Source organism: Tasmannia lanceolata, unplaced genomic scaffold (assembly GCF_043159265.1).
Source record: "Tasmannia lanceolata isolate RefF3 unplaced genomic scaffold, GAP_Taslan_0.1 ptg000012l, whole genome shotgun sequence".
NCBI lineage: Eukaryota > Viridiplantae > Streptophyta > Magnoliopsida > Canellales > Winteraceae > Tasmannia > Tasmannia lanceolata.
Window position 1 is genome coordinate 16,725,588 of NW_027518689.1, and position 19,661 is coordinate 16,745,248.

Sequence of the window (19,661 nt, forward strand, 5' to 3'; positions counted from 1 at the left end):
TAGCCTTTACTGAACACAATGGAGGTGATTAGAACAGATGAAGTGTCAGCCCCTTGACAACTCATGACAGTTATTTCAGTGCCAGTCCATTGACAGCTCATGACATCTATTTCCGTGCCAGACCATTGATAGCTCATGACAGCTATTTTTTTTAAATATAACAGAATTGTATTATAAAACATACGGAATTTACATAAGATAGGGACCAGAAGTCTCCCTCTACGTTACACCGTATGGGGGCCCAGGAATTAACTTCCGGACTATAGAAACAACAAAAACCAAAAAGTGTTCCTTGTACCATTCCACTATCGACCCATCCTTCAAATTAGAACCTCTTGAAAGTGCCGCCTTCCAAAAGAACCCTAAAAAACCCCAAAATAACCTTTCAAAACCCTGATAGAGACTTATCAACAAACTTTGCGATCTTCCATTGAAGATCTTGAAAAAAGACACTTCCCTTTAAGACATGCATTTTCCTAGTTCCGATAAGAACCGCTCAATCTCGAAAGCGAAAACCTCCTCATCCGACACGATAGCTGAGAGTTCCTCATCATTTGGTTCCCTACCTTCAGAGGCCTTTTTCTGGTCAATCATAACCTCAAGCTTCTGAATCCCCATCGGAGAAGCCTTGTCTGCTTTCCATCGGAGAAGCCTCAGATTCTTCTCGTCCGCCAAGGACTTGTTGGAAAAGGGGTGCTTATGCATTGGCGTATGGGTTTCTTTAACATTGTAGGTCCCGGTTACGGTGAAGAAGGCTTCCGATCTCCTGTTTGCTTCCTCCTTGAAGAGCTTCCATTGCCTCTTAAGGAAATCCTTACTGATCTCTCTAGGCGTTGGCGTTAACCTGGAGTCCATTTCTTCATTATAGGCCAAGTCTTTCATTTTAAAGAGAGACTCCTCCATCTCCACCAGGTCCATTGACCGCTTCCTTTTTTGCCCAGTGGCCGGAACGGACGAGGAAGAGGAAGGGACTGAGGAAATATCATTTTGATGCTCCATTTTTTGTCTTTTCTTTTTTTCCACGAAGAAAGCGAAAGGTCAAGAGAATAGCTGCTTCAAAATCTCCTGAAGGATCCGAATATCTCCTCCTATCTTTTTATATACAGGTCACCACCTAGATATGACCATTGACCAAATGACCAAGTACCCACACTCCTACTCCCACTATAACATGTAGAAGAAATATCTCTTCTTTCAATAAATGAGCATTAATGGAGCCGAAATACTCATTCGCTCTGATCCAAATCGAGCAGACCCCTCTGACTACCAAAGGTTAGTAAATACTAATGAATTAGATACTATAGTCAAATGTCAAAAACTTTTGTGGGACCAGATCCTAGCCCTGCCATATCTCTTTAATCTCCACTCCGACTGATGATTATCAACATTGTCGTGGTAGCGCCATCTCTGCATCACCCATGTCTGTGATGTAAAGGCAACATTGCTAGGCGAATTATTCTGTTCCATGCATAAAGCACTTTTTCACCCGCCACCCCCCAGCTACTAGACAAAAATCCACCAAGAATCCCTCAAAACTTAAATTTTAACTTTGATCGATAATATCCCGATTCCCTCGAGCCATATAGCTTCTACTTTGTCAGAAGCTAGAGGTACCCCAATGATCAGTTACCGAAAGGCAGCACAGACCTTAGGTAGAGAGGGGGCCAAACATGACTATTTAGGACCCTGTCAACATTTTCATCATCATTTTTTTTCTATCCTTCAGCCTTTCATTTTGTGGAATTTTCCGGCTTCCTTTCGGATGTTTTTCCTTGTAGGTAGCTCTCAGAATGGATTTTGGACAGGTCCACAACAGATCCACACTTCCAAGTTAAGCCAGAGTTAAACTTTTGAGTTTTGAATTTTGATCCAGAAGGGCACAATCCAGATACCCCAGATTTAATGACTCCCAACATCTTCCTTTGACTTCGGATGGCTTCCCATGGAAGTCATAGGTCGAGAGGATCTATCACGCTTAGATTTTTGCTTGGGGTAGGGACCCTCCAGCCCAAAACTTCCTTTTGTGGTATCAGATCCAACAGGTAAAGGGCAAATTTGTCTAAAATGCTTGCTTGAAGATCTCAAAGCAAATCCATCAGGCAGAGGGGGAAACAGAGGTTGGTGATTTTTGGGAAGGGCGCCCTGCAATTTTCCTTTCATTGCTTTTGAATGATGAAATTTGAATTTTGAATTCGAAAGAGGGGGCCCCAAAGGATCATCGGTTCTCCTACCCTGGATCCCCCAAGAAGACAACGATTGACTCACAACCATGGTCACCGGCAGTCTTTCCAAATCTGGGTTTCGATCTACTAGAGAATCCAAAGGGGCCAGCACTGGAAAAGTCAGAAGCCCCGCATTATGGGAGGACTGGTAATTAAGAGAATCAAAGCATGATTGAGATCCAATATTGTCCTGAATTTCAATTCCAACGGTATAACTAGGGGTGCAAGTTTGGCCCTGTCATCCCTGGCTCGCCCTGAGCCCGAACAGGGTCCGGACTGGATTTTCCAACCCTGAGGGCTGGTCAGGGTTCATTTTTTTAGACCCTGACTCAGGTCGGGTCGGGTTCTGGGTTAATGCCTCGGGTACCGTGACCCGACCCGACCCTAAGTTTTCTATTATAGAATTGAACCATCTATGCACGTTTCTTTTGCTAATGTTTTCTATTATCTTGGATTGATGTTTCTTTAGATTATTATTATTAATTGTCTCTGTTTCCCGTCATGTTGTTGAATTCATAATGTCTTATTTTGTTCCCTTTCTCTGTTTATTGATAATTTTGTTCTATATGATAAGTGGTTGCTTTTTTTTTGGCACTCTTAACAAGTTAACAGGTATTTGCACTAGGGTCAATTAGGGCCGGCCCGGCCCGGCCCTGCCCAATCAGGGCCAATCAGGGCGAGCCAGGGCCAGGGCCAGCACTGAGCCTTGTAGGGCGGGCCATGGGTTGAGGTTCTTCGGCCCTGATTCAGGGTCAGGGCGGGTCAGAGCCGAGATAATGGGATCCAGGGTTGGGCTAGGGTTTTGAAAAACCCGACCTTGTTGCAGCCCTAGGTATAACAGTAATCTGAAATCCGTATCTTAACAAAAGAACAGGGCAACTTTCACCGAGAAGGAAGGATTTTGGCGGCACAACGCTCTTACACTGATTGTAGCTTCATTCCATCTTCACCTACAATACCGGACCAAAAAGATTCCCTAAAGCTTCGACTGTTGAAGTAGCCCATGCATGTAGTGGGATGCTGTAGAAATTAACCCAAAATGCCCTCGTGCCCTGAACACAGTCCCGATTCCAAACAGAAAGGAAGAGTAGTTGGTTTCCCCAGTCCTCAGCTCCCTTGGCTAGGATCTTGGAAGCCACTTCCTCCGATTCAAACATAAACAGGACTTCATTCTTTGACAAAGTACAGGGACAAGCAAGTGAGGGAATGTCCCAATTCCAAAGTCTTTTAGCCCAAAGCCAAAGATCATCTAAAGTACCGTTTATATCTTTCTTCCTACCTACCAAACACGCTCTTAGGGTATCCATTCTCATTTCCACCTCCTTACCCTGAATAGATAAGGTCGGGATCCCTCCCTCGACAGTTGAAGAGATCACCCCGGAATCAGGCCATCGGTCGCCCTTCTTACCGACACTAGCCGATGAAACTTTTGGATTGATGGGAATCACGCGAATAGGGGAAACACCTTCCTTTCTGTCCTGATGACACAATCAATATCTACCCCGCTATTTGAAGTTAAGTTAATCACAAGATGAGTAAAGCCAATCCCCAGGCCGCCAACCCGATTCTTCCTTCCTTCTCCCTTTTGAATCACCCCCACCGGAGGAGTGAGTGTGAATCCGATTGGGTTATTCTTTTTCTTCTGTTGACACCGTCGGCATCTACTCCGCCATTTGAAGTTGCAATAATCACAAGATGAGCAGAACCAGTCCCCCCTCCACCTTCTTGATTTTGCCTTTGTTTTCATCTCATCCTCTCTCGACATCTATTTCAATGCCAGCTCATTGAAAACCCAACTTATGGATAGCTCACCATGACAATTATTTCAGTTAGATTAGTTAGTTTCTATCTATGATTTGTGGACACGAACACGAGTGTCGAGTGTCGGACACGGCAAACGCCCAAACTTTAGAAACGAGGACACGGCTAAAATAAAAAGTATATGTAATCATGATTTGTGGATATGGATTCGTGTGTCCAGTTTCGACATGAATACGAGTTGTCTAAATGAGGTAAACACAATATTCAATAAAAAGAACAGAATGTCACACTTGACATGGAACAAAAACATGTCCACACACCCACATTAAGTCTAACACTTCCAGCAATACAAGTAAAAGTGTCCAAAGGAGTGTCGACACGTGTGGACACGCGTGTCGTGTCGGACACGGTAGGACACGTGAGCCGGCAATAAATTCGAAGTGTCGGCCAAATCATAGGTTTCTATTGTAAAAGGGCCCGTATATAAAGCCCATAAGTGATTTATTTTAGTTAGCCTGAATCTTTTGAATCTGAATTTGAGTTTCCTAGATGTTGTAAAGTTCTGAGTTGAGGACAGATTTCTGTCATCTCCTCTTTCTGAAAGAAATGAAATTGCAAACGACTGTCTGTTGTCTTTTTCCAAGTCTTTTCCGCTGATTGAGTCTTGTTTCATGCAAGGTTACTGAACTACCACAATTCACTATTTTCCTGTTTTCGAAAGCTTCACAAATTCCGGTGTTGCGTTGCTGGAGTTTAATTCTCTATCCACCAGAGTATTGCAAGACAATAAATTTCGCTTGAAGAATTCATCAAACAGATCTACAAACTGCTTATTTTTTGTTTGTTTCTATCTAAGTTGTGTGTTCGAACTGCAATCTACAATCAACTGTCTATCTGAATTTAGATCTGTTTGTCTGACTATTATGTTTCTGTGAATAGATCTTTGATGCTGGAAATTTCAGATCCATCTTAAGAATTCAGATCTGAAAATTTCAGATACGTTTTGAGAGTTCAGTGCTGGAACTTTCAGGGTTTGAGAAATCAATGCTGCAATTTTCAGAACTTTTTTGTTCTGTTTTGAGAGATCGGTTGTTAGAAAATTCGGATCTGTTTTTGTAAGATCCCACAACGGAAAGGGAGAGAAAGTTCTTGGGTTATATATGTGAACTCTCCTCTCAATGTAGATGCGTTTTCAGCATCTCCACGGTGTGGGCCCCGCGGAGTTGGGCGGCACGATTAGTGCTGCTGGAACACAAACTAATCCCTCACTGTTGTGTGTGTGGTAAGGGTCCACCAAACCTCGTCTAAGTTTTCGGGTTCAGTTCCCACAGGGATTGGTTCCAAATGTCCTTCTCAGTGCTGCTGGAAAACAAAACCGGGGAGGGTAAAAGACCCAGAACCGGACAATATTCACACAGTGGGGTCGGGGCGTGACAGAATGGTATAAGAGTCGTACCCCCCCAGTATGGTGTTCCAACGAGGACGCTGGGTCCTAAGGGGAGTGGATTGTAGAATCACACATCGAAAAAGGAGGGAAAGTGACCGGTCTATATATGTGTGTTCCCCCTTAACTGTGTAGACGCGTTTTAAAACCGGGGCGGGTTGCGACCCAGAACCGAACAATATTTGCACGATGGAGCCAGGGCGTGACAGAATGGTATCAGAGCCGTACCTCCCACGGTACGGTGTGCCAGTGAGGACCCTAGGCCCTAAGAGGGAGTGGGGATGGATTGTAAGATCCCACGTCGGAAAGGGAGATAGTTCATAAGTTATAGATGTGAATTCTCCTTCTCTATGTGTAGATGTTTTTTTCAGCATCTCCAAGGAGCGAGCCCTGCGTAGTGGGTCAGGCACGATTAGTGCTGCTGGAAAACAAAACTGAGGAGGGTAGAAGACTCAGAACCGGACAATATTTACACAGTGGGGTCGGGGCGTGGCAGTTTTAGATATGTTCCTGCTGAGAATTTCAGTTCTGTTTTCTTTCCTAATTTTTGTTGGCTTCCAACCTGGCCACCCTTCATTAGGTTTTAGTCCCACAAATTGTAAATGGAATAAAATGCCTTGCGTCTTTAAAGAAGCACAAACAGTAAGAACAAGAATTATGTGGCTTTTTTAAAAGGGCGGAGGAATTAATTTGTTCGCCTTTTTTAAAAGGACTTCTTATGTTGATGTGCTTGATGTATTTTGCAATTTAATTTGTTGGACTTGTTTGTTGGGCTTTATTTTGTTGGATTTTGTCAGTGGTTGGTCCTTATTGGATGTTGTTGGGGGTTGGACTTTGTTGAATTTTGTTGGGCTTTATTTTGTTGGTCTTATTTGGCAGTTTATGTTGGTGGTTGATGTGTTTTTTTATCCTATGTTATTGGGCTTTATTTTGTTGGATTTTGTTGGACTTGTTTGTTAGATTTATTTTGGTGGACTTGTTACTTATGTTGATGTGGTTGATGTAGTTACTTGTATTTTTTTGAAAGATCATCGAATCTATCACGCTTTTTAATCCTTTATTTTCTATATTCTTGTAGTATTAGAACAATATGTGGAATCTAGACATGGACAGGACTTTGCTAGCCGGAATGATGATTCAAATTACATAAGGGAATAGAGGGATGGATGGATTCAATGACGTGGTATTTATCAATGCCGTCCTCCATGTTAACAATGCCCATAATTTGCACCTAAACATATCCTAAATCAAGAAGAGGTTGAGAACCTTAAAAAGGAACTACAAACAAGTCAAGACATTGTTGGAACACGGTGGGTTTGTTTAGGATTCAACGACTAAGATGATTTCCGTATGTAATGAACTGGGTACAGCACATGTTACAGTATGTATGTTAATGTTGTATGTTTATGTTTTGTTCTCCTATAAAATCACAATTCCTACATCTCTTATTCTATATTTTTCCATACAGTCTAACCCTGAAGATTTGAGAATGTTGACACAAGACATGATTTGTTTGACAAATCCCTTGTAGTCTTTGGGGATGATTATGCAACTGGGCAGTGGGCCCGTTCAGTAGGATCGCAGTGACTAGGTTACTGATCGTAACGACTATGTTACACCCACCCCATCTCGACGTGGACCACAGCGTATGGGGGTCTTGGAAGATGGCATGTGTAGTCCAGTAGTGTTTGGTTTGACATGGGTTCATTGTACGTGTGTCTTCTTTTTCGAACTATTACTTCAGGTGTTCTTTTTTATTTTTCTGATAATGGGTATTTGAGACACTTTGGTTTGTGTACATGTAAACTTTATGGGTCTTATTCTGTTTATGTAGACTTTATGGATCCAGTAGTGTTTCTTTCCGTACTGTTGTTGTTGGGCCTTATTCAGTTATGTGGTTATTTTTAATTGCATTTCTGCAGGTTAATGACCAAATTAAAGTTCTATGTGATTTTTAAGGGAAGGCAGGTAGGCGTATATGACAGTTGGCAACATCGTCATGTTCAAGTTAACGGGTTTAACGGAGCATGCTATCGTTCGTATAGGAGTAGGGAGGAGGCAGGAGCTGACTTTAATGCGTTTTTACATGGCATTAGTGGGCCTAGTGAAGATAGGAAAGAAGAGATCAACATTCCTGGGGATTCCCAAGCCTCAACAAGTTCTGTTGGGACCAGTTCCTCTTGTGTAACGACTACCCTCGTTAAATCTATGAAGTTATTTTTAAAACTGTAAAATCTCGACCCTAAATTTTGATTCAATGGTCTAGAATTTACAGTTTTAAAAATAACTTTATAGATTTAACGAGGGTAGTCGTTACATTCTACCCCCCTTAAAAAGAATTTCATCTTCGAAATTCCTCTCTCAATTCTTTGACAAGGGTAATTACATCAAGGGTTACACAACAAATCTTGATATGGTACTACCTAGCAATGATTTCAAACATAAACGATATCACTAAATAACTAAAGGCGTACCTCCGAATAACTCTGGAAAATTTTTCTGGATATCAGATTCTCGCTCCCAAGTAGCCTCCTCGACGCCATGGTGACGCCAAAGTACTCTAACAAGGGGAATCGACTTGTTCCGCAAAACTCTATCCTTGCGCTCCAGAATGCGCACAGGCCCTTCCGAAAAGGACCAATCACCCTGAAGCTCCACCTCGTCCTCCTCTAGCACATGAGAAGAGTCGGAATGATATAGACGGAGCATGGATACATGAAATACATTATGCATCCGATCAAGGTTTGGAGGTAATTCCAACTCATAAGCTCGAGATCCAACTCCCTTAGAGATGCGATAAGCCTCGATGTAACGAGGGCTCAACTTATCCTTCCTGCCGAACCGCATAACCGCTTTGAATGGCGAGATTTTAGCAAAAATCATATTTTCCTCAGCGAACTCTAGCTCTCTACGCCGCTGATCGGCATAGCTCTTCTGCCTACTCTGAGCTGCCTTTAACCTCTCTCTGATTAAGGTTACTTTCTCAGAAGTTTCTTCCACCAATTTCGGCCCAAGCAACTGCCTCTCACCAACTTCAACCCAACACAATGGTGATCTGCAAGCACGACCATAAAGAGCCTCGAAGGGAGCCATCTGAATACTCTGCTGATAGCTGTTATAATATGCAAATTCGACTAGGGGCAAGTGTCGCTCTCAGTCTCCCCCAAAATCGAGAATACAGGCTCTCAATAAGTCCTCCACAATCTGGTTAACCCTCTCGGTCTGACCATCCGTCTGAGGATGATAGGCAGTACTAAAATTTAGCTTCGATCCCAAAGCCTCTTGTAACCCATGCGAAAACCCAGAAGTGAACCTGGTGTCCCTGTCTGATACTATAGAAGCAAGTATTCCATGCAATCTGATAATTTGTGCCACATACACCTCAGCCAACTTGTTCAAAGTCTAAGTCTTTTTCATGGCAACAAAATGTGCAGACTTGGTGAGGCGATCAACAATTACCCAGATGCTATCACAACCGTTCTTGGTTTTGGGCAAACCCATGATGAAGTCCATAGAAATGCTATCCCACTTCCACATGGGTATCTCCAAAGGTTTTAGCGTGCCTCCAGGTTTCTGATGCTCAATCTTTATTTTCTGAAAAGTCAAGCATTTCTAAACACAGCTAGCCACTTCTCATTTCATTCCGCTCCACCAGAAGTTTCTTTTCAAATCATGATACATCTTGGTGCTACCCGGGTGAATGGTATAGTGAGACTTATGGGCCTCATCCAAGATACTTCTTCTGAGATCTTCTTTAGCTGGCACACATATCCTGCCTTTAAAGTTCAAGTAACCGTCTGCCCCGATTGAAAAGTTTGGTCTGGAATCTACCTCTTTCCTCAACCTGACCAACTCTGCATCACCTGCTTGAGCCGTCTTTATCGACTCCAAAAAGTCTGACTGAACTCGAAAATTTGCTAAGACTGATTTTTCACCCAATGTCAAATCTCTAAACTGCTCAAGGAGTTTCCACTCTTCCGTCATCAAGCATGCAAGTCTAGCACCTCCTTGCATACTGAGAGCATCGGCAACCACATTGGCTTTACCCGGATGGTAGCTCAATGTAAAATCGTAGTCATTTAAGAACTCAAGCCACCTCCTCTGGCGCATATTTAATTCTTTCTGATCAAACAGGTATTTGAGGCTTTTGTGGTCCGTAAAAACCTCAAACCTCACACCATACAAATAATGACGCCAGATCCTGAGCGCAAAAACCACAGCTGCCAATTCTAAGTCATGGGTGGGGTAGTTCACCTCATGCCGTTTCAACTGCCGTGAGCCATATGCAATCACCTTCCCATCCTGCCTAAGTACACAACCTAACCCCTTTATGGAAGCATCGCTATAAATAACAAAATCCACTCCTTCAGAAGGGAGGACAAGTACAGGCGACGAAGTCAACCTCTTCTTCAATTCCTGGAAACTGAGCTCACACTCCTCCGCCCAAATAAACTTGACATTCTTTCTAGTCAACTTGGTCAGAGGACGAACCAATGTAGAAAACCCCTCAACAAATTTTCGGTAATAACCGGCTAGCCCCAAGAAACTTCTGACTTCCGTTGCGTTAGAAGGGTGCTTCCATTGCAACACTGCCTCTACCTTAACTGGGTCAACTGAGATGCCCTCCTTAGAGACCACGTGACCTAGGAATGTCACGCTCTCTAACCAAAACTCACACTTGGAAAACTTGGCAAACAAGTGATTTTGCCTCAAAGTTTCAAGTGCTCTCCTCAGATGCTGTGCATGATCTTCCTTGGAGTTAGAATAAATGAGAATATTGTCAATAAATACTACAATGAACTGATCTAAGAAGGGTTTGAAGATCCTGTTCATTACATCCATAAAGATGGCTGGAGCATTAGTCAGCCCAAATGGCATTACCACGAATTCAAAATGATCGTATCGGTCCTGAAAGCTGTCTTTGATATGTTCTCATCTCTGACACGAAGCTGATGATACCCTGATCTGAGGTCAATCTTAGAAAAGTGACAAGCTCCCTGCAACTGGTCAAAAAGATCGTCGATCCTAGGCAAATGATAACGATTTTTGACAGTAACCTTATTCAGTTGCCGATAATCGATGCACAAACGGAGGCTGCCATCCTTCTTTTTAACAAATAAAGCAGGAGCACCCCACGGCGAAGAACTTGGCCTGATGAATCCTTTCTCAAGCAACTCAGACAACTGTTCTTTCAATTCTTTCAACTCGGCAGGGGCCATCCGATAAGGTGCTCTGGAAATGGGTAAGGTCCCTGGCTCGAGGGCAATGGTAAAGTCGATCTCCCTGTGGGGAGGCAACTCCTTGAGATCCTCTGGAAAAACATCAAGGAACTCACTCACCATGGAAATATCAGCTGCTGATAACCCTACACCATCATCCTCTTTCTTCACATACGCCAAGAAACCTTCACATCCTCTACTTAACATTTTCTCGGCCCTTAATGCAGCAATAATTTTGATTTTGCCAGAGCGCTTCACACCCTCAAACATGAACTCTTCCTCTCCGGGTATTCTGAACACCACCACCTTATGAAAACAATCCACACTGGCGTGATAAGACGCCAACCAGTCCATGCCTAAGATGACCTTGAAGTCATTCATATTCAACAATACAAGGTCTCCCAAAAGTTCACGGTCCCCAATTTTAATTATACAACCCTTACATATCCTGTCAGTAACTACCACATCGCCTACTGGTGTGACCACTCTCAACGGATGTAGTAATGGTACAGGAGATTAGTTCTCGAACAAAATCAGGTGATATGAATGATAATGTAGAGCCAGAATCAAATAAGACATGAACAAATATACCATTAACGAGAAGCTGACCTTCGATAACTGCATCAGATGCTTCAGCGTCGCTGACTCAAGGCAAAGACCCGATTGATAGGAGCTTGGGGTGCATTTCTTCCTTGGACCGGTATGTGATTTGGGTTTGCCCTCCATTGATTTTGCTGCTGTGGCTGGGGTGGAGGTCTAGGAGGAGCCTGATGCTGCTGCTGCTGATATGGCTGCCTGGCATACTGCTGACTCTTTTTCTTAGGGCAATCCCTCTGCATATGGTTCGGATCCCCACAATTAAAACAGACGTTCATTGATTTCCAGCACTGGCCTGAATGGAATTTTCCGCAAAGAGGGCACAAGGTCTTGGATGGCGAAACACCATCTGTTCTCTGCTTTTTGAGTGGAGGTCCCTGATTCTTGCTAGCAATTGATTGAGATCTAGCTGCTTGAACTGATTTCTCGCAGTCTTCTGCCACTTCGCCCTTCTCACAGGCCTCTGCCAAGGTCCTAGTACTTTCGAACCCGATCTGCCTCCGTAGCTGCGTATCCAGGTGCAAAACGTGACAGCTCTCTGAACTTGGCTCCATACTGAGCCACAGTCAATGCCCCCTGCTTTAGTTCTGCGAACTGCCCCGCCAACTGATCTTTTATGCGCTCCGGAAAGAACTGCTCATTGAAGCGGGACTTGAACTGTCCCCAAGTCCCAGACAAGACTGCGGGATAGTTCTGAACCACAGTCCGCCACCAGACACCCACCTCTCCCTTCAGTAGGAAGGAAGCAAGACGAATCTTCTGAACGCTAGTGCACTCCATCACGGCAAAGATCCCCTCTACCTCTGTAAGCCAATGATCTGCCGCTAAGGGGTCACCTGAACCAGTAAACTCAGATGGATGGTAGTCTCGGAACTGACGGTGAACCTGAGGGGCATCCTCACGAGGCCTCGACTCCTGACGAGCCCCGAGATTGGCTGCGATGGCCTGGAGGGCGGTCTGATTAGCTATCTGATTTTGTCTAAGAATCTCTGCCAGCATTTGCAGACCATCTTGATTTTGGGGTTGAGCTGGGTCAAGTCCATCCTGGCCATGCGCACCGGGCTGAGCTGGTTCATGTCCATCATTATTAGGGACATTAGCTTGGTTAGCAGCTCCCTTCTGATACATCTGCAAAATGAACAATATATAGTCATATGTCTATATATCAATGACATAGTCTTTTTATTGCTAGGAAGTACCATACTAATAGAAGACTTTGTTTGCCATTGATTGAGTAGGTATTAAAATTTAGTACTATGTCTTCCCTTTAAGGGTATAGAAATCAGAGTGCATATATTTTGGTCGTCAAGTCTTAATTGTCTACCCCAATCCTATAACCTACCCACACTCACGTAGTCCAGGTATTTCACAAAAACCCAAAGCTCTGATACCACAACTGTAACAACCCGATTCCATCAAGTCGCTACGAGCAAAAGAACAAAGCAAAAATCATAGAAATATTTTTTTTTATTTTTTATTTTTATAATCAACAACTACGATAAAAATCTTATTCCAAATTAAATAAGTCTACCATAACAAGAGGTTCTTTCAATACTCATACTCCAAATGAAAAGTAAAGTTTTAATCACTTAATTTCAAACTAAAGAAAGTCCCGACAAAATAAAATAGAAAATGACGCAAGACGTCATAGCCCAATAATCATGAAATGAACTCTCCAATCACACGATCCCTTATCCCATGGTTTCTTCGTTTGCAAACGCTCCACCATCTAACGCCTCAACCCCTGTGGTGGAGAAAACAATGTTAGAGCAGGGTCCTCCAGAGACCGAGCAGAGTAAGAGACAATATAAAAAGTGCATACAATAGAATCCAAATCCTTAGCAATATCTAGAAACAATGATAACGACTGAAAATGAATTACACTATCCATGGCAATATAATAAAAATGAGTGACAATGATTCAAGTTTATACTATGTGTGCAAAGATTATGTAAATTGAGACAGCACATTCCCAAGGTACATCCGGTTTTTCCCTAGTTTACTTTTCTGTCACTTCTTTTCAGACTGTCTCATTTTTGCCTGTGTCCTTGCCGCACGACTACCCACTACCCCTGTTCAAAGGTAGTGGCGTTATGGACTCGGATTTCGGTCTCGCATTTAATGCCGAGCCGTTTCGGGGATACTATCCCTTTGGATGGTTTGCCAACGAAAGGCTGTACACGCTTCTCGCATTGGCCTTTGGACCTTAGGTCCCAGGATGATACCACCACACCCTAAATTTTCCCTTAACTCTCCCCCATGTATGATATGCAATTAGGGATTTTAAAGTACATTACCTCTGTCTTCTTTCCTGCATTCTTTCGCATAAGGTTTAGAACAATTTATTTTTCATTTCATCCCAGGTAAGCAAGTATAATTAAGCTAAGCAGGTATTAATAAGACAAAATTTTATAAACAGAACTACATTGCATATGGCAAGTTATATTGGAAACCATTACAAAGCAAGGTCTAGCTGTCACCTGCCTTTTTAAACCTGGAGATGTGTGAGAGATTAAAATGGGCCCCTTTAAGTGGGAGAAGGAAGTAGCAAGCCTGAAAGCAAAGAATCATACGCTAAGTTTGTCATAAGCTTAAAATTTTGATTAAGGTGAATTAGACCTTACCAATACTTTAGAACCTTAAGTGTATATGCTAATAGGTCAATTTTATTGTTCAAGAAGATTTTCTCATAAAATTTATTTGATCTTTAGTACCAAGAACGTGGAATATATGAGAGCATCTCTTTGGAACCTGACGAAATGACATAATGTGTGTACGAAGACATTTATGAGGAAATTTGTACGGAAGTCGTCTAATCTTATCTTAATGAGTATAACTACTCGGTAAAAATCATTGGGGCACTCACAAAATTAGATGATACACTCAAAATAGGATTTATTTGGAAACTCTTTAGTCCACAGTACAATCTCCTTTCTTTGTTGAAATTTTGTTTTGGATTTTACCTACTGTTTTGATTTTGTAGATTAGAAGCAAGGCATGTAGATCAATTATTTAAAAAAAATATTATATGCATCACTGATGAGATACTAACTGTACACAAAATTGTACTAAGAGGGCTAATAGCATAGAACTGATTTATTGAAAATTATAAAAGAAAAATCATTTTGTAGGATCTATTAGGAACTGATAAAACCGTGCATCACAACTTTTGGGAAATTAAAAGTTCCTTATATATGTTTCATTTGCGGCAATAAAATATAAAAATGCTGGAACAGACGTATGTCTTTAGAAAAAACGAATAAACTAAAAGGGGTGTCTCAAGGGTAAAAACGAGGGGCATAAGCATGTAAAGATTACGTTATTTATTTTCCCCTTTCTGTGTCTTGCTTCATTTGTTTACAGCAGCCCTATTTTCTTTTAACAAAAATGTGGGTTTTTTGCAGGTGTTGAAACATGAGATTGGGCATGGAAGAATCGTGGAAATGAAATGGGTAATGTATAGATTACTTTATTTATTTTTCCCTTTTTGTATACTGCTTCCTTTGTTTACAGCATCCCTAATTTTTTTCTTTTAACATGGGTGTGGGTTTTTGTAGGTGTTGGAACGTGAGATTGGGCATGGGAGAAATCGTTGAAATGAAGTGGGTTTTGAAGAAATAAACAAAGAGGGTTCCATTGCATACACGGTTGGGGATGCAATTCCATGGCTTCCGAAAAGGTAGAAGTTGCCATGGAATTGAGGGTGGTTATTTGATCAAGGAATTTCAAGAAAACCCAAAATACGCATACGTCTCTGCTGTGGTGAATGGGGAAGACGAAGTAGCAAAATGGGTTTCCGGGCCAAGAACCGTCCGAGCCTCTCTCTTTCTTCCTCTCTCACTGTATTCTTTCCCCTTTTCTTTTCTTGTTTTTGATCTTAACAATAAGGTAGTGTAACTGATTTGGTGGGATTTAGATGGTCCCACAAAAATATACGTTCCATATAGAAATCTTGAGTTTTGCTGTTAAATTTATCTAAATTTGGATGGTACATTTTTGTGGGACCATCTAAATCCCACCAAATCAGTTACACTACCTTATTGTTAAGATCAAAAACAAGAAAAGAAAAGGGGAAAGAATACAGTGAGAGAGGAAGAAAGAGAGAGGCTCGGACGGTTCTTGGCCGGGAAACCCATCTTGCTACTTCGTCTTCCCCATTCACCACAGCAGAGAGGTATGCGTATTTTGGGTTTTCTTGAAATTCCTTGATCAAATAACCACCCTCAATTCCATGGCAACTTCTACCTTTTCGGAAGCCATGGAATTGCATCCCCAACCGTGTATGCAATGGAACCCTCTTTGTTTATTTCTTCAAAACCCACTTCATTTCAACGATTTCTCCCATGCCCAATCTCACGTTCCAACACCTACAAAAACCCACACCCATGTTAAAAGAAAAAAATTAGGGATGTTGTAAACAAAGGAAGCAGAATACAAAAAGGGAAAAATAAATAAAGTAATCTATACATTACCCATTTCATTTCCACGATTCTTCCATGCCCAATCTCATGTTTCAACACCTGCAAAAAACCCACATTTTTGTTAAAAGAAAATAGGGCTGCTGTAAACAAATGAAGCAAGACACAGAAAGGGGAAAATAAATAACGTAATCTTTACATGCTTATGCCCCTCGTTTTTACCCTTGAGACACCCCTTTTAGTTTATTCGTTTTTTCTAAAGACATACGTCTGTTCCAGCATTTTTATATTTTATTGCCGCAAATGAAACATATATAAGGAACTTTTAATTTCCCAAAAGTTGTGATGCACGGTTTTATCAGTTCCTAATAGATCCTACAAAATGATTTTTCTTTTATAATTTTCAATAAATCAGTTCTATGCTATTAGCCCTCTTAGTACAATTTTGTGTATAGTTAGTATCTCATCAGTGATGCATATAATATTTTTTTTAAATAATTGATCTACATGCCTTGCTTCTAATCTACAAAATCAAAACAGTAGGTAAAATCCAAAACAAAATTTCAACAAAGAAAGGAGATTGTACTGTGGACTAAAGAGTATCCAAATAAATCCTATTTTGAGTGTATCATCTAATTTTGTGAGTGCCCCAATGATTTTTACCGAGTAGTTATACTCATTAAGATAAGATTAGACGACTTCCGTATAGATTTCCTCATAAATGTCTTCGTACACACATTATGTCATTTCGTCAGGTTCCAAAGAGATGCTCTCATATATTCCACGTTCTTGGTACTAAAGATCAAATAAATTTTATGAGAAAATCTTCTTGAACAATAAAATTCACCTATTAGCATATACACTTAAGGTTCTAAAGTATTGGTAAGGTCTAATTCACCTTAATCAAAATTTTAAGCTTATGACAAACTTAGCGTATGATTCTTTGCTTTCAGGCTTGCTACTTCCTTCTCCCACTTAAAGGGGCCCATTTTAATCTCTCACACATCTCCAGGTTTAAAAAGGCAGGTGACAGCTAGACCTTGCTTTGTAATGGTTTCCAATATAACTTGCCATATGCAATGTAGTTCTGTTTATAAAATTTTGTCTTATTAATACCTGCTTAGCTTAATTATACTTGCTTACCTGGGATGAAATGAAAAATAAATTGTTCTAAACCTTATGCGAAAGAATGCAGGAAAGAAGACAGAGGTAATGTACTTTAAAATCCCTAATTGCATATCATACATGGGGGAGAGTTAAGGGAAAATTTAGGGTGTGGTGGTATCATCCTGGGACCTAAGGTCCAAAGGCCAATGCGAGAAGCGTGTACAGCCTTTCGTTGGCAAACCATCCAAAGGGATAAGATCCCCGAAACGGCTCGGCATTAAATGCGAGACCGAAATCCGAGTCCATAACGCCACTACCTTTGGACAGGGTTAGTGGGTAGTCGTGCGGCAAGGACACTGGCAAAAATGAGAGAGTCAGAAAAGAACTGACAGAAAAGTAAACTGGGGAAAAGCCGGATGTACCTGGGAATGTGCTGTCTCAATTTACATAATCTTTGCACACATAGTATAAACTTGAATCATTGTCACTCATTTTTATTATATTGCCATGGATAGTGTAATTCATTTTCAGTCGTTATCATTGTTTCTAGATATTGCTAAGGATTTGGATTATATTGTATGCACTTTTTATATTGTCTCTCTTACTCTGCTCGGTCTCTGGAGGACCCTGCTCTAACGTTGTTTTCTCCACCACAGGGGTTGAGGCGTTAGATGGTGGAGCGTTTGCAAACGAAGAAACCATGGGATAAGGGATCGTGTGATCGGAGACTTCGTTTCATGATTATTGCGCAATGACATCTTGCGTCATTTTCTATTTTATTTTGTCGGGACTTTCTTTAGTTTGAAATTAAGTGATTAAAACTTTACTTTTCATTTGGAGTATGAGTATTGAAAGAACCTCTTGTTATGGTAGACTTATTTAATTTGGAATAAGATTTTTATCGTAGTTGTTGATTATAATATATATATATATATGTATATATATATATATATATATATATATATTTCTATTATTTTTGCTTTGTTCTTTTGCTCGTAGCGACTTGATGGAATCTGGTCGTTACATCTTGTTAGGTTTTATTGTGGTGTTTGTTGCTATGCTTTTAATTTTGTAGGCCTCTAACTGTGTCAGACTATAAAATATGGTTTCATGTGACTTCTGTTTAGCTTTCCCAGCACAATTTACTTGGCAAGTGAATAGGCGCAGGAAACCTTTTCTCTGGGTTTCTCAGGGTTTCTTGCGCAACTGAACAACCTCATAATTCCTTTTCCAGCACAGTTTCTTTTCCTTTTTACCACGTCTGATTCTTTTCCTTTCTCGAGAAAACAAGTGAACGGACCCTGAGAAACCCAGAGAAAAGGTTTCATGCGCCTTTTCACTTGCCAAGTAAACTGTGCTGAGAAAGCTAAACAAAAATGTCACATGGAACGATATTTCATAGTCTCACATAGTTAGAGGCCTACAAAATGAAAAGCATAGGAACAAATACGAACAAATACCACAATAAAACCTAATTGGAAGAGGAACTGGCCCAGCAGAACTTGTTGAGGCATGGGAATCCCCAGGAATGTTGGTCTCTTTTTTCCTATCTTCATTGGGCCCACTAATGCCATTTAAAACGCATTAAGGTCAGATTCTGCCTCCTCCCTTCTCCTATACGAACGATATCATGCTCCACTAAACTCGTTAACTTGAACATGACAGTGTTGCCAACTGCCATATACACCTGCCTGCCTGCCTTCCCTTAAAAACCACATAGAACTTTAATTTGGCCATTAACCTGCAGAAATATAATTAAAAATAACCACATAATTGAATAAGGCCCAACAGCATAAAACCCATAAAGTTTACATGTACACAAACCAAAGTTTCCCAAATACCCATGATTAGAAAAATAAAAAAGAACACCCAAAGTATTAGTTCGAAAAAGAAGCCATAGGTACAATGCACTTATGTCAAACCAAATACTACTGGACTACACATGCCATCTTCCAAGACACTCATACGCTGTGGTCCGCATCGAGATGGAGGCGGTGTAACCTTGTCTCTACGATCAATAACCTAGTCACTGCGATCCTACTGAACAGGCCCACTGCCCAGTTGCATAATCATCCCCAAAGACTACAAGGGATTCGTCAAACAAATCATGTCGTTGTATCAACATTCTCAAATCTTTAGGTTTAGACTGCATGGAAAAATATAGAATATGAGATGTAGAAATCGTGATTTTATAGGAGAACAAAACATAAACATGCGTACTGTAACATGTGCTGTGCCCAGTTCATTGCATATGGAAATTATCTTAGTCGTTGAATCCCAAACAAACCCACCATCTTCTAACAATGTCTTGACTTGTTTGTAGTTCTTTTTTAAGGTTCTCAACCTCTACTTGATTTGGGATATGTTTAGGTGCAAATTATGGGCATTGTTGACATGGAGGATGGCATTGATAAATGCCACGCGATTGAATCCATCCATCCCTCTATTCCCTTATGTAATTTGAATCGTCATTCCGGCTAGCAAAGTCCTTTCCATTTCTAGAGTCCATATACTGTTCTAATACTACAAGAATATAGAAAATAAAGGATTAAAAAGCGTGATAGATTCAATGATCTTTTGAAAAAATACAATTAACTACATCAACATAAGTAACAAGTCCACCAAAACAAATCCAACAAACAAGTCCAACAAAATCCAACAAAATAAAGCCCAATAACATAGGATAAATCAAGGAAGCAGGATTCTTCCCTGGGAGCCTTCGATTCCCGCTCTGGCAACCTTGAGCAGGATTCTTCCCTGGGAGCCTTCGATTCCCGCTCTGGCAACCTTGGGATAAATAACAAACACATCAACCACCAACATAAACTGCCAAATAAGTTCAACAAAATAAAGCCAAACAAAATCCAACAACCTCCAACCACCAACAAAATCC

The 19,661-nt window shown here is 41.1% G+C and overlaps 1 protein-coding gene across 3 annotated transcripts in view; it reads left to right on the forward strand.

The window, feature by feature from the left end:
- LOC143887657 (Pseudouridine synthase family protein) overlaps positions 1-19,661 on the forward strand; it is a 132,654-nt gene that overhangs the window by 73,310 nt on the left and 39,683 nt on the right. For 2 of the 3 annotated variants that reach the window (XR_013254327.1, XM_077391772.1), the window contains exons 15-16: positions 14,648-14,695; positions 16,615-16,683. The exons of the other annotated variant lie outside the window; for it this stretch is intronic. Coding sequence is in view for 1 of the 2 variants with exons in the window: in XM_077391772.1 (XP_077247887.1) it covers positions 14,648-14,695; positions 16,615-16,683 (117 nt within the window). In the remaining variant the exon portion in view is untranslated. The remainder of the gene's footprint in view (positions 1-14,647; positions 14,696-16,614; positions 16,684-19,661) is intronic. 3 annotated transcript variants of the gene reach the window in all.